The sequence below is a fragment of the Caloenas nicobarica genome, chromosome 12, assembly GCF_036013445.1.
Source record: "Caloenas nicobarica isolate bCalNic1 chromosome 12, bCalNic1.hap1, whole genome shotgun sequence".
NCBI lineage: Eukaryota > Metazoa > Chordata > Aves > Columbiformes > Columbidae > Caloenas > Caloenas nicobarica.
Window position 1 is genome coordinate 802,908 of NC_088256.1, and position 15,471 is coordinate 818,378.

General features: G+C 50.3%; 1 protein-coding gene across 1 annotated transcript; it reads left to right on the plus strand.

Moving 5' to 3' along the window:
• Positions 1–1,169: 1,169 nt before the first annotated feature.
• Positions 1,170–2,084, plus strand: LOC135993549 (olfactory receptor 14A16-like). Its single transcript, XM_065643483.1, has one exon. The coding sequence runs from the start codon at positions 1,170–1,172 to the stop codon at positions 2,082–2,084; it is 915 nt and encodes a 304-aa protein (XP_065499555.1).
• Positions 2,085–15,471: the final 13,387 nt, after the last annotated feature.

A 15,471-nucleotide genomic window follows, 5' to 3' on the forward strand; every position in this document is an offset into this window, starting at 1 on the left:
ATCAGGGCTGGTCTGATGTTCCCATCAGAGCCGGCCCACACAGAGCTGCCCCTGGGCAGTGCCCGGCTGCTGGGAGGGGTCTGCAGGGCAGAGCTGAGCACACAGCGGCTGGCATGGGGTCTGTGACACTGACAGGAGGAGACCTGGGCACAGAGACACAGCTGCAGGCAGGGACAGCTCCAGGCAGCAGAGCAGGGGCTGTTCAGGAGCTCTTCTGCTCCTTCTCTGCAGATGGCTGCTGGGTGTTGTCTGCTGGGCAATGATCTGACTGTCCCTTGAGCACATCCCATCTCCAGGAGCCCTGACTCTGCTCTGCCTGTCCTGCTGGGCTCACCAGCTGCCCCCAGAAAGGCCCAGCTCTGCTGTAGGATCCCAGGAGTGCTGAGCCTTTCCTTGGGGGCTGCACTCACTGCTCAGAGTCCTTTGCTTCTCTCGGTGAGGGGTCGTGTCCTGCTCTCTCCATCACATCTCCACCTCTGGGCTGGGACAGGGAAGAGTTTGCAGATCTTCCCTTTCAAACAGGGCTCCCCTGCTCCAGTGTGAGTCCAGTTTTGGGTTTTCTTTTAAAGAGAGATTTGTTTATGAAGTCATTTTCAAGGCAGCACAAGTGAAAGCACAGGGCAAATGGGTAAAAGCTGCTCTCCTGACTCTGCACTGAGCCACAGCAGATGAGCCCTTTTGCCTGTCCTGTCTCAAGACTTCACATTTTCAGTCATGATATATATAGATGATATCTACAAATCCACATATATACATATACATATACCCCTACAAAAATCCAGTCATGAGATGTGATGGTGGAAAATCAAAAACACAGACAAAATCTTAATAATGACATGCTAAGCCTCTGCTCTGCAGCCCACACTCTTAAGTGTCATGAGTGCAGATATTGAATTTTTCCATTAATGGTGCATAAAATCTGACATTGCTTGTGAATGTCTGATCTCTCACCAACCAGCTCCCATGTACCCACTACAGGAGAGCAAAGCTGGCTGCTTGGCCCCGGATGGGCAGAGGTCCTGCTCCTCAGAGCACACTCAGCCAGCACAGAGCAGAGAAGGGAAGGGCTATTTATATGAAAAATGGAGTGGCTTTCTTGGAGGAGTGTGTCCTGATTTTAACTTCTCATTTGCTTTTTAGAAGAAAGCCCCCATGGCAAGAAACAACAAATGTCCAACAGCAGCTCCATCGCCCAGTTCCTCCTCATGCCATTCACAGACACACGGGAGCTGCAGCTCTTGCACTTCTGGCTCTTCCTGGGCATCTACCTGGCTGCCCTCCTGGGCAACGGCCTCATCATCACCACCATAGCCTGTGACCAGCACCTCCACACCCCCATGTACTTCTTCCTCCTAAACCTCTCCCTCCTTGACCTGGGCTATATCTCCACCACTGTCCCCAAATCCATGGCCAATTCCCTCCGGGACACGAGGAATATCTCCTATACAGGATGTGCTACCCAACTCTTTTTTTTATTTTTTTGTGCTACAGCAGAATACTCACTTCTCACTGTCATGTCCTACGACCGCTACATTGCCATCTGCAAACCCCTGCACTACGGGACCCTCCTGGGCAGCAGAGCTTGTGTGCACATGGCAGCAGCTGCCTGGGCCACTGGGTTTCTCTATGCTCTGCTGCACACGGCCAATACATTTTCACTGCCACTGTGCAAGGGCAATGCCCTGGAACAGTTCTTCTGTGAAATCCCCCAGATCCTCAAGCTCTCCTGCTCAAACTCATACCTCAGGGAACTTGGGCTTCTTGTGGTTAGTCTATTAGTTGTATTTGGGTGTTTTATTTTCATTCTTTTCTCCTATGTGCAGATCTTCAGGGCCGTACTGAGGATCCCCTCTGAGCAGGGACGGCACAAAGCCTTTTCCACGTGCCTCCCTCACCTGGCCGTGGTCTCCTTGTTTGTCAGCACTGGCATGTTTTCCCACCTGAAGCCCCGCTCCATCTCTTCCCCATCCCTGGACCTGGTGGTGTCTGTTCTGTACTCAGTGCTGCCTCCGGTTGTGAATCCCCTCATCTACAGCATGAGGAACCAGGAGCTCAAGGATGCCCTGTGGAAACTCATACCTTAGTGTTTTCTGAAGCAATAAACTGCTCATCTGCTTCTACATAGCAGTTTTTAATGTAACTAGCTACAGGTCCAGTCTCTCATCTGTATTTTCTGTTGTTATTGGCCTTTTTTAAAATTGTGATAACATTTTTATCCCCTTTCTAATTCACTGTCTCCTTTTCTTTTATAACCACTGGCTGTGTAAATGAGGAGCCATGATCTGTGTGTAATTAAACAAAATAAAACATCCTGTAGTGGCTTCATTTTCACTATATCCTTCCTGAAGACCTTTTGGAGCTGCAGGGACAGTTCCTGTGTACATGAGAGGAGGGGAAAAGACTCCAGCATGGCAGCACTGCCAGGGAGCACCAGCGCTTGGCCTTCCAGAGCTGTTCTCGTTCCACTCCCACACTCTCCTTCTCATCCCTTGTGTTGCTGCAAGGCCTGAGTGCTCTGGCAGCTTGGTCACTGTCCTGCTGTGTGTCAGTCCTGTGAGTGTAGGCAGGGACAGGCAATGGGCTCTTCTGTGACAGAGCTGGCTTCCGTAACAGCCTTTCCATAATGAAGGTGATGTCCTATGGGCAGGTCCTGAAGGTTTAGGTCTTTTTACAAACCTTCTCTCAAAAACTTGCCCACAAAAGTGGCCACAGATGCAAACACCAGGGTTCAGCTGAACAGTGTGTGTATGCAGGGCTGGGCACACAGCAGTGTCCTCTCACAGCCAGGCCTCCTGCCAGAGACCTGCAGGACCAGCAGAGCAGGGTCTGGGCTGTGCCCCTGTGCACCGGACACCCCATGGAAGCTGCCCCAAGGCATTGTCATGGACTGGCCCCTCACAACCTCCCTTTCCAGCACTGGGCTATCACACCAGCTTGGAGAATTTGTTCCTGAATGGGTAGGTCAGAAGTCCACGTTTGCATTGTGCAGATGAGATGTGAGCCTGCACATCATGTACGTGATGTGACATGAACACGAGTGAGCACAAACACCATCAGCTGTTCCTGGGAGTTCCATGAAAGCCTCTGGGACAGACAGTGTCCCAAGGTCACTTCACATTGGGAGTAACAGCCCATGGGAAACCATCCACTGGGATCTTCTTCCTTGAACTGAGGTCCCCATGTCCATTCCTCATCATGTGGGACATCTCAGGTGAGTGCAGAGGAGGGTGATACACCACAGGGTTGAGGTGCCTCCTGTCCTTTTGGAGTGGCAACAGGAGGCCAGAGAGACACTGTGACTCCTGCCTCTGTGTGTGAAAGGGACAAACTCTGTCTCTGATCATCCCTGGGTGCCTAACAAGTCCTGAGACCAGCTCAGACATGGATGCCTGATGGAACCCTGGCATTTCTGTGTGTGACTCCAGGAACAAACCCCACTGGCCCAGTGAGATTTATGTCAGCTGCCCTGGACAGGCTCATTGCAATTGCTCCTGTCTGCTCTGTCACCCTTGCCCATGATTCTGGATTGTGTTTTCAAAAGTGACAGCAGAATCAGAGAAGTTCTGAGGTCCTTGGGAAAGGAAGATGTCAAAACCATCTTCAAGAAGGGCAGGAAGGAGAATTTGAAGAATTACGGGCTGGTCAGCCTACCACCATCCATGGGAAGGGGATAGACCGTGTCTTCCTGCACCAATCTCCCAGCACCTGAAGGACAAGGAAGGGATTGCTGAACCGAAATGAGCAGAAAACCCAGTGAGTCCCAGGAAATGCTCTGAACCCATTCCAGAGCTTTAGACCCCCGGGAAAGAGCTCAGTGACAGTGCAGCCCATCCAGTTGCATCTGTGTCCCTCACTGAGCAGCACAACCAGTGTGGAGTCACCCCATGGTTCTGCAGCCAACCTGCTCTGCAGAGCATCAGTGCCAGGTTGGGGCCCTGTGGGGAGCACAGCGAACGGGCCAGGAGCGCCAGACCAGATCAGAGGAGGGATGGGGGGAGATCAGACAGGAGCTGACCTGGGCTGGAAATTGCCTTGGAGAGAAAAATGCTGGTGTTAGTTGCCCCAAGATTATATGCAGAGTTCAGGGTGCAGGGCCAGAAGTCCTTGCTGTCCTGGTGCTTCACCAGGCCCGGGAAGTAGCTGGAGAAGGATCGGTGTCCCCCACTTGCCATCTCTTAGTGCATCAACCCTCGTGAAGGGTGGCATGGAAAGCAAGTCTGGGACCCTGTGTCAGGACTTGCACTGAAGAAAATATTCACCCAGAAGCCACATCATTTTACTCTGGTACTTCAGTCCTGGTGCTCATCACATGTCCTTAAGACAAACTTATGCACCCCTCTTGTCAACCTTACCCCAAAAAGTCACCCCTAGACAAGGCTCCTGAGCTGGGGCCAAACTGGAGAACCGGGGACCATCTGTGACCAGAGGAAGGACAAGGCCTGTCCTGTGTCCTCTAAAGGGCTGGCAGCCTCTGTGATCTCCACCAGAAAAGGCAGCATGCAGGAAACTGTAGGCCATCCCCAAGCCCACTGGAGGCCCTTAGGAAGAGTTCCTCTCTCCAAATATCCAGCCCAGCTTGTTGCTGCATGAACAACCAGGAGAAACTGCCCCAGGACCCTCATTCCAGACCCCATGTCCTCCACCCCATACAGTCAGTACTCTCCCCCTTGTCACTGCGATGGTTCCAGGGATCCAAGAGACGCCTGTGGGGAGGAGATGTTGGGTAGGGATATGGTGTCCTTCAGTGCTCCTCATGGTACCTCCTGCTGGGCTTTGTGCCGCTGGTCACAACCCTCTGAGCCTGGATGTTCAGTCAGTTCTCAGTGGTGCTAAACAGGAATATGCCCATGAGCACATTGGGCTGCACTGGGAGGAGCGTGGCCACCCAGACAAGGGCAGTTATTGTCCATCTTGACTCAGCACTGGTGTGATCACATCTGGAGTGGGATGTCCCAGTGGGAGGTTCCCCATTCTGGAGGAACGGGGAGGAGCTGTCATGTGCCCAGAGAAAGTCTGGGTCATGTGTGGAGATGTTGAGAGACCCAAACTTCTTTAGCCTGGTGAAGTGGAGGCTGAGGAAACGTGCTGTTTTTACTGAGACTTAGTTAATTTTCTTCATGCATTTTGAATCTCTTTCCTTCATAGCTAGTACAGTCTTTTGTTTAGATTTACTATGAGGATAATGAGATAACGCTGTTTCTACCCCTAGATAGAGTTAAGTTTTTCTTTTAGCAGCTTTACAGAGTTTGCCATTTGGTATGAAAGGAATGTCAGAACTCACTGATACCTTGGCTGTTGTCAGGGAAACCAAGGACTTCTTTGGCCATCCAGCTGCAGATGCAAATTTACAGGAGGGGACACAGACAGGACAGCACCTGGATTGACATGCAGGCTGATCAATGAAATATTCCCCATGATTAGCATCATGCTGAGTCTAAAGCTGGAGCCAGCTTTAAGGTCTTGTTACATCTGTTACTTTGGGTTTTCCAGCTGGTTTGGTTAGTTCCATTCAAAAGTTTCATTTGTCAGGAATTCGATGTTAATTCTGCCTTTTGCCGTTCTGCCATTTTGCAGTTGGCCCTTGGGCATTTCTGCCTGTTGCCTTTTTGCTCTCTCCTCCTGGGATCGGCTGTTCAGGACCAAGGTACTCCCTTCTGTAGGACTGGCTGTTCCGTGTGACTGGAGTTACATGAGGGATTGCACTGAGTATATTTTCTTAATTTAATTTATCTATTTCTATTTAATTTACCTTGACTATTGTGAGTGAAACCAAGGACTCCTCTGGAGTCCAGCTGCAGGTGCAAATCGGTAGGAGGGGGCACAGACAGAACAGCACCTTGATTGACATCCAGGTCAATCAATGAGCTATTCTCTACCATTAGCGTCATGCTCGGTATAGAGCTGGAGATGCCTTTGCCAGCTAGTTGGTTTTGGTTTTCCGACTACTTTGGTTAGCTCTGTTGGGAAGTTCCATTCTATTGGGAGTTCAGTGTTAGTTCAGTTTTATGATGTTTTGCTGTTTTTCAGTTCGCCCTTGGGCTTGTCTGCCTTTTGCACTTTTACTCTCTCTTGCTGGTATCAGGTGTTCAGGACCAGGGTGCTCCCTTCTTTTCGGCTGGCTGTTCAACACATCTGGAGTTATGTGAGGGATTGCACTGAGTATCATATATTTTTACTTTATGTATATTCTAGTATAAGTATATTAGTAGTAGTAGTGTATTATTTTTATTGTCACTTTTTTTTTCTAAACCCACAAGTTTCTCCCTTCCCCTTCAGTTCTCTCCCTTATCCCACTTGAGGACTGGGAGCAGGATGTGAGCATCTCTCATGGTCTTAGTTGGTGGCTGTGGTAAAACCATGACAAGAAAGAGTAGTAGTAGCTTCAGAAATCTTGAAAATCACTTTCCAAGATGATGGCACTTTTTGGGGTTTGGTTTTTTTTTTTTGGTAGAGGGAAACAACATGAGAAAGGAAAACCATCAGAAACTGCAGCTCTGGAGGTCCAGAGTGGACTCAGGATAAAGAAATGTCATTCTGAGCACAGTGCTGTGGTCATTCCGAAGGACTCTGGATCAGTCATGGCTTTGTGTTTCAAGGAACAGCTGGTGAGGATGGAGAGACAGCAGCACAGGTGGGGACACACTGGGGTGAGAACAAGGTGGGGAAGTGCATGGGGTGTCTGCAGCCTGTGGGGAAACAGCCACAGGCCTGGGACAGTGTAGGATGGACTGTGGTGGAGATGGCCAAGGGTGCTGGCAAGGCTGGATGTCCCTGAAAGCCCCGAGGTCTTTGTCCCCTTGGCTATGGCTGATGTCCCTGACAGCGAGGCCTAAGAGGAGACACATGGTTGTCATGGCCATGGCACCCCATTGCCTCCTTGCACCCCCCAGGGAGTGTCACACCATTGTCCTGCACTCGGCATCATCCCCACATCCCCAGGAAGAGCTCTGAGACACACGTGAGGGACGGGATCTCCCTTCCTAGGGGCAGGAAGTCAAGGCTTGGCCATTCTCCTTCATCAAACAAATCAAGGGTTTTCTCAGCATCAGAGCTGCTGCACTTTGCCTTTGCCTGATGCAATCACTGCTTCCAATTATCTGCTCCAACGAGTCCCTGGGGAGGCTTTGTCAGTAACAGCCCTCAGTGGGGCCCATTAATGCTTCAAGGTACTTTGGAGTTTGGTTCTGACTTGGATTTCTTGAGGAGATTCTTCAGTCTGTCCTTGGGATCTGAGGTTCATGGACTCAGCACCAAATACGCCATGGGGCTCATTAAAATACAGAAAGCCCTAACGAGCCATGTTTCTTTCCTAATTTTCTTCAAATCTTCAAGACTTGTAGAACTAATTGGAGAGGTTTCAATGGGACACTTACTGATGAAGATTTCAAAGAAGATTTCATAAAGGAGGGTTTTTTCTTTCAAGGGTATTTTCTGTCATTTTTCAGTGTATGGAAGAAGTGACAGCAGCATTCTACAATGAACATTGATCCAGAGGGTCTCCTGAAGACATCTGGACAGGCAGGAGAACAGTCCCTTGAGGCTGGACACTGTATGGACAACTTTGCTGCTCACCCCCCACCCCCAGTCTGCCAGTTCCCTCATTGGCCACCAGGCACTTGCATCACTTTTCCTCACATCAGACTTCTCCACTGAGCTCTGCAGGTGGATGCTGCAGCTCCTGCACACCAGCTCCCATCTGCTCTCCTGTGTAAACACTACACAATTTCATAAACTAAAACAGTTTCCTCAACTGTGTGTGTAAGCTGGATCTAATGAGATCCACCATCCACAAGGGATATCCACACAAGAACTGTTTTAGACAGAAAGATAAGAAAGGATAGAAATAAACACAATTAACGTGTTGACTACCATGTTAATTAGAGCTCTGAAGAAAGGGGCAAGTTTGTAACTCCCTGAAGCTCAAATCAGAAACTAGACAGTTGAGAGGCAACTGAGTGACCAAAGAGCAAGTGGCGGAGGAAGTCTGAGAGCACTGGGAAGGGCAAAAGTCCAGACGGTCTGCTGGAAAGTTGTCCTTTGACATGGACATTTAATCAGGAGAGGTGGAAACTCCTGAATGATGAGGGAGATGAAATAATGGAGTGCTGGTAATAGAAGTACAGGGGAAGACCAATATTCCAATATTTTTTTTTTCCTACGCTTAGTACACTTCCCACTAATTCACTTTTTGGCTTTTTTTTTTCTTTGTTTTAATATGTAAAAAAACCCCAACCAACCAACCCAACCAAACAGACAAACAAAACAAAAAACCAAACCAACAAAACAAAACAAAACAAAACAAAAACAACAAAAAAACCCCACCCAACCAACCAACCAAAACTCACATACAAACAAACAAAACCCCAAACCCCAAAAAAACAACAACGTAAAAGTGCACCTTTCCAGGCAGGCATCAGTCATCAGTTGTCTCACCATAAACAGCCAGGGCCATTTTAGGGACCCCAGTGCACCTGAGGTGCTGGCCTGGGATTGGCATCTATCACAGAGGACCTGGGGGAGACCAGAGCACCTTGCAATGCAGGTGGAGCCTGGGCAGGGGTTCCCGGGGCATCTACACTGGCACCAGGTGTTTGTGTCCCTGGAGCTGAAGACATTTGTGTCCTAAATCCATTCCCAGTTCTGGAAAACTCTTTTTCAAAGAAAAGAAACCCTCCCAAATAAAAAAGAAAAATAAAGAAAAGTATGTTGACACCTTCCTTTGCTTCGGATGTTTGTCTTCAGTTCTTCTTATTTTAATTTTCATTGACATTAACTGACATCCAATGGGCCTACAAGCATTAAGCCAAGATCATTTTGTGTCTTGCATAGCGCCCCATGCCCTCTAAACCTTCCCTGCCCAGGACTCCTCACACTTTGCCCAGAGTGTCACACTGAGGTGTTGACTGGTTCACTGGTTGAGATGATGGTTTAGATGGTCACCTACAGCACAGGAGGATTCATGGCCCATAATCGTCTGCTCTGCTCCAGTTAGAAACAGAGCCCAACATCACAATGGGATCATAAGAGAACTGAGGTTGAAGGGACCTCAGGAGTCTGCAGTCCAACCTGTCACAAACTGGGTCAGACCAAGGTGTTCAAGCCTTGATTCAATCAGAGATTGAAAACCTGCAAAGACAGAGACTGTGCAGCCTCTCTGGGTGACCTGAGACAGCACTTGGCTGAGCTCCTGGGGAAAAAGCTTTTCCTTATGTCCTGGCTGAACCTCTCTCACCTTCCACCCATTCTCTTTTGTGCTTCTACCATGCACCATGGTGAAGAGCCTGGCTGTGTGTTCTCCATGACCTCCTGTAAGAGTCGGTCCAAAGAACAGTATTTGCCTGAACATCGCCTTCAGGGACTTGGAGAACAGATGCCTTGACAGAAAGAATTGGACAATGGCTTGGAGAGAGGCCTGAGGAAAAGAATTGTGTTGTACAGGTCTCTCCGGCCTGGGGACAATAGCTGCTGTCCAGAAGATGGATTTTCACCTGCTGCCTCAGCCAAACTTGCCCCCACCCCCTCCCTGCTACTAAAGCCGAGAAAGAAGAGCATGCGCAGAGGCTTGACGAAGGTCTTGATGTCGCCCAGCGGACCAGTAAGAGACCCCTGAACCGAGGCGACGCAGACGGGTTCTGGCAAGTGAAGTGGGGACTCTTCAGGCCTGCGCAGTTAAGCCTGGATGGCGAAACAAAGGCAGTGATTGGCCTCAATCCATGGGAGCGAGGCAGGGCGAAGAAGCATAAAAGACAATTCCCAGCTGGACATCATTGAGCTCACACCACCAAAGGATCACGCATCATGACGGAGGACTGGCAGGACGCTGCTTTCGGGACCTGAGACCATAGGGACGCCTTTGGACTCGTGGTGGTAGCTAATCCTCTTTCCCCCTTTTTTTTCTCTTTCTCTTTTCTCCACTTTCTCTATCGCGTGCCGCTTTACGGGCAAAATAATAAAGTTAACACTGGTTGGTTGGATTATAACCCTGTGGCATTTTGGTTGCTTTGAGATCAAAGTAAACGAACCATCACGAGTCCATCATTGAATGGACCGTGACATTAAATTGGTGTCACGGACAGGATTGTGAGAAAACAGAGTGCAGGTACTGTGTGGTCTATAATAGGAGAAGAAAGTTTCGCTCCAGCCGCACCTGGCCCTAACTGATAAGGTAAGAGGTGTCCAGAAAGCAAGGGGGGCGATTCAGATTTCCCACACACCACACACACCTTGGTGTTCAGCGCTCCAAACTTGAGTTGAGCGCTCTGTCTCTCAGATCTCAAAGTGCAAAAATGGGTGTTGTTCTCATGTTGATGAGAATTGTCTGTTAGGGAGACTGAAGGGGCAATTTTGAGTGTTTGTGTAACTAAGTTGAGCCTTCCTGTAGCAGATTTTTGGCCCCTTCAACCACTCAGGAAAGAGAAGGGTGACACAGCAGTTGCTGTGGCTTTGTGTAACTAAGTTGTGCCTTCCCGAAGTGGGTTTGGCCCCTTTGAAATAAGAATGAGAATTGTCTGCTAGGGAGAGTGAAGGGGTAATTCTGAGTTTTGTGTAACTAAGTTGAGCCTGCCCATAGCAGATTTTTGGCCCCTTCAACCACTCAGGAAAGAGAAGGGTGACACAGCAGTTGCTGTGGCTTTGTGTAACTAAGTTGTGCCTTCCCGAAGTGGGTTTGGCCCCTTTGAAATAAGAATGAGAATTGTCTGCTAGGGAGAGTGAAGGGGTAATTCTGAGTTTTGTGTAACTAAGTTGAGCCTGCCCATAGCAGATTTTTGGCCCCTTCAACCACTCAGGAAAGAGAAGGGTGACACAGCAGTTGCTGTGGTTTTGTGTAACTAAGTTGTGTCTTCCCAAAGTGGGTTGGGTCCCTTTGAAATAAGAATGAGAATTGTCTGCTAGGGAGAGTGAAGGGGTAATTCTGAGTTTTGTGTAACTAAGTTGAGCCTGCCCATAGCAGATTTTTGGCCCCTTCAACCACTCAGGAAAGAGAAGGGTGACACAGCAGTTGCTGTGGTTTTGTGTAACTAAGTTGTGTCTTCCCAAAGTGGGTTGGGTCCCTTCGTAATAAGAACGACTGAAAAGGCTGATAATCAAGATTTTTGGTTAGGGAAAGATAGAGACTCGTTCTACACAGTTTTAGCAAAGTATGGGGCTCGACCCTCCATACCCGGAGAAGACTGGGCTCATGATAATTGGGCTAATTTACAGAGTGTAGTGGACTGAGTGATTTCTCTACAGACCAAGTCTAAGTTTAGATCAGATAAGAACAAAGCTATAGTCTGTGCTGTCCTAGGAGCCAGCCTAGTCACAGTGATTGAAGATTGCCTTAGGCAACATAGTAATGAAAGCAAAATTATAGAATCCCTTGAAAATCTCGTGTAGATTTTGCAAAAAACTCCAATTTAGAACAATTAGAAAATTGTTCACAACAACTAGAAAAAGAGAGGGAAGAAAACAGCTCATTAAAAGCTACTCTAAACGAGAAATGTTTAAAAAACACAGAGGTGCTGAGGGAGCGGCAGCTAGAGGAGAAAGGACAGGCACAGTGGGGCACAAAAGGTGCAAAGGAGACATTGACTGCCCTATTGAAGGCTCTGGATCTCAGGGGGATGTGCAACTGCCACAGTGGGGCATTGTGATGTCACTGGTGATGTCACAAAGGGCCCCACCCAGGCACCCCTTTAAAAGCAGGGCAGGGGTTGCAGAGCTGCATCCTCTGGCAAGACAGGGAGGTGGCCACTCCACCATGGCCTGGTCCTGGTGAAAGAGGAGACGTGGCCGCAGCCAGACACGCTGCCATGGCCGGCGCCGCTACCAGAGCCGCTCTCTCCACCTCTGTGTCACATCCCTGGAAACCGTGAGGCCCCTAAGAGCCAAAATTTCCCACCCCTGGACACCTTGGGCCACTCAGGGTAAAATTTCCTGTCCCTGGACCTGTTAGGGCACAAAGACCTAAAATGTCACATCCCTGGACCCCTTGGGTCACCAAGAGCCAGAATGTTCCATGCCAGACCCCGGATATCCCATCCCTGGAGAATTTGCATGACCAGGACCCAGCATGTCCCTTCTCTGGACACAAGATGTCCCATCTCCTACCCGCTTGGGCCACCAATACCTAAAATGCCCCAACCCATGGACCACCCAGGCCAAGATGTCAGTTCCCTGGACACTTTGGACCACCAAGACTCAGGATGTTGCATCTCTGGACCCCTTAGGCCACCAAGACATAAAATGTCCCATCCCTGGACACTATGGGACACCAAGAACAAGATGCCCTGAACTCTTTGGGCTACCAAGACCCAAACTGTCCCATCCCTGGACACTTTGGGACACCCAGGCCTAGATGGACCATCCCTGGACAATCTGAGGCCACCAACACCCAAGATATCCCATCTCTAGACCCCTTCGGCTACCGAGACCAGGATGTCCCATGTCCACCCACCTTGGGCCACCAAGATGAAGCTGTCCCATCTCTGGACCACTTGGGCCACCAAGAGCCAGGATGTTTCACCTCTGGATATTGTGAGGGCACCAAGACCCAGGGTATCTCATCCCTGGACCCAAACTGTCCCATCTCTAGGCCCCTTGGGCCATCAAGAGCCAAAATTTCCCATCCCTGTATCCCCTGGGATACTCAGGGCAAGATGTCCCATCCCTGGACACTTTGGGGCCACCAAGACCAAGGTTGTCCCATCTCGGGACCCAAGATGTCCCATCTGCAGCCATCTTGGGCCACCAAGACCTTTAATGCCCCAACTTTTGGACCCCTTGGACCACCCAGGCCAAGATGTCACATCCCTGGACACTGTGAGGACACCAAGGCCCTGGATGTCTCATCCCTAGATCCTTTGGGGACATCAAGTCCTAAGATATCCCATCTCCAGCCCCCTTGGGCCACCCAGGCCAATATGTGCCATCTCTGGACAACTTAGGCCACCAAGACATAAAATGTCCAATCCCAGACCCCAGATGTACAATCCCTGGAGACTTTAGGACACCTAGGACAAGATGTCCCATCCCTGGACACTGTGAGGACACCAAGACTCAGGATGTCCCATCCCTGGACACTTTGGGTGATCAAGACCTAAAATGTCCCATCCCTGGGCCCCTTGGGCCACCCAGGCCAAGATGTCCCATCCCTGGACACTGTGAGGACACCAAGACTCAGGATGTCCCATCCCTGGACACTTTGAGTGATCAAGACCTAAAATGTCCCATCCCTAGGCCCCTTGGGCCACCCAGGCCAAGATGTCTCATCCCTGGACCCTGTGAAGCCATCAAGACTCAGGATGTCCCTGGACACTTTGGGGACACCAAGTGCTATGATGTCCCATCTCCAGCTGCATTGGGCCACCCAGGCCCCGATGTCCCATGCCTGGACCCCTTGGGCCAACCAGAACCAAGACCTCAACATCTCCCCCAACTTCATCCCACCTTATGTGGAGGGTGTTGAACTCCAAGACCTCAAAACTTCTCCCCAAACTTCCCCCCTGAGCACCTGGGGGATGTTCAATCCCAACCACCTCCCTAACTTCACCGCACCTCATCTAGAGGATGTTAGACTCCAAGACCAAACAGCCCCCCGAACTTCGCCCCACCTCACCTGGAGGAGAATGAACTACAGCTGAGATCCAACATCTCCCGCAATGTTGTCCCACCTGGGGAATAGAGAACCCAAGACCACAAACATCTCTCCAAATTTGACCCACCTCATCTAGAGGGTGGAGAACCCTAAACTATCCCCCCAACTTCACCCCATCTCATATGGAGGATGTTGAACCCCAACCAAGACCCTAAGCATCTCTCCAACTTTGTTCCGCCTCATCTAGATGGTGGAGAACCCCAAGACCCCCAACATCTTCCGCAGTGTTGTCCCATCTGGCGGATATTGAACCCCAACCAAGACCCGCAAACATCTCCCCAACTTCATCCCTCTTCACCTGCAAGGATGGAGAACCCAAGACATGAACCATCTCCCCCAATGTTGTCCCGCCTCACGCTGACGATGTTGAACCCCAAGACTCCAAGATCTCCCCAACTTTGTCCCACCTGGAGGATGTTGAACCCCAACCGAGACCCCCAAACCTCTCCCCAATTTCATCCAACCTCATCTGGAGGATGGAAAACCCAAGACCCCAACATCTCCCGTCACCTCCTCCTGATTGGTGAGTGGGTGGGGCAGGGCCTGTGGGTGGGGTCTGTGGGAGGGGCCTGCCAGGGGCAGTGGCCACTGCTGCTCTCCCAGGGAAGTTCATCTGGATCCATTTTGGGAACACCAGGAAGTTGGTGTTGCCCAACAAGATGTGTGAGTGGGCGGAGGGCCCAGCAGGGGGCATCTGGTTGGCCGGCGTCTACTTGTCCATCATCCATCTGTCCATCCGTCCGTCCCTCCACATGGCCATCCCTCCATCTCCTCATCCCACCACCTGCCTGACTCCCATTCTCCATCTCCTGGTGTCTCCACCCTCATTTGTCCATCTGTCCATTCCCATCTTCTCACCCACCTCCTGGTCCCTCCATCTCCACCTCCTGGTGTCTCCATCTCCTTGTGTCTCCATCCATCTGTCCATCCCGGCCTCCTCACCCACCACCCACCTGACCCTCCCTCTCTTGGTGTCTCTATCTCCTCATCCATCCTTCTCCTCACATCTCCCTCTCCTGGCTTCTCCATCTCACAGAATCGCAGAAATCAGGGATTGGAAGGTGTAAGAGTCGGTCCGAAGAACAGTATTTGCCTGAACATGACCATCAGGGACTTGAAGAACAGATGCCTTGACAGAAAGAATTGCACAATGACTTGGAGAGAGGCCTGAGGAAAAGAATTGTGTTGTACAGGTCTCTCCGACCTGGGGGCTACAGGTAACAATAGCTGCTGTATGGATTTCACCTGCTGCCTCAGCCAAACTTGCCCCCACCTCCTAAAAGCAATTGTGTTGTACAGGTCTCTCCGACCTGGGGACAAGAGCTGCTGTCCAGAAGATGGATTTTCACCTGCTGCCTCAGCCAAACTTGCCCCTACCTCCGCCCTGCTACTAAGGCCAAGGAGGAAGAGCATGCACAGAGGCTCACCAAGGGTCTTGAGGTCACCCAATGGACCAGTAAGAGACCCCTGAACACGTGGCGACGCAGGCGCAGACGGGTTCTGGCAAGTGAAGCGGGGACTCTTCAGGCCTGCGCAGTTAAGCCTGGATTGCAAAACAAAGGCGGAGATTGGCTTCAATCCATGGGAGCAAGGTAGGGTGAAAAAGCATAAAAGATGGCTCATGACTGAACATCGTTGAGATGTCCCCACCCCATCACGGATCACAATGGAGGACCGTCAGGACACTGTATGGGACCTGAGACCATAGGGATGCCTTTGGAACTCGTGGTGGTAACCAACCCTTTTCCCCCTTTCTTTTCTTTCCTTTTTCTCCACTCTCTCTATCACATGCCGCTTTACAGGCAAAATAATAAAGTAACACTGATGAATGAATT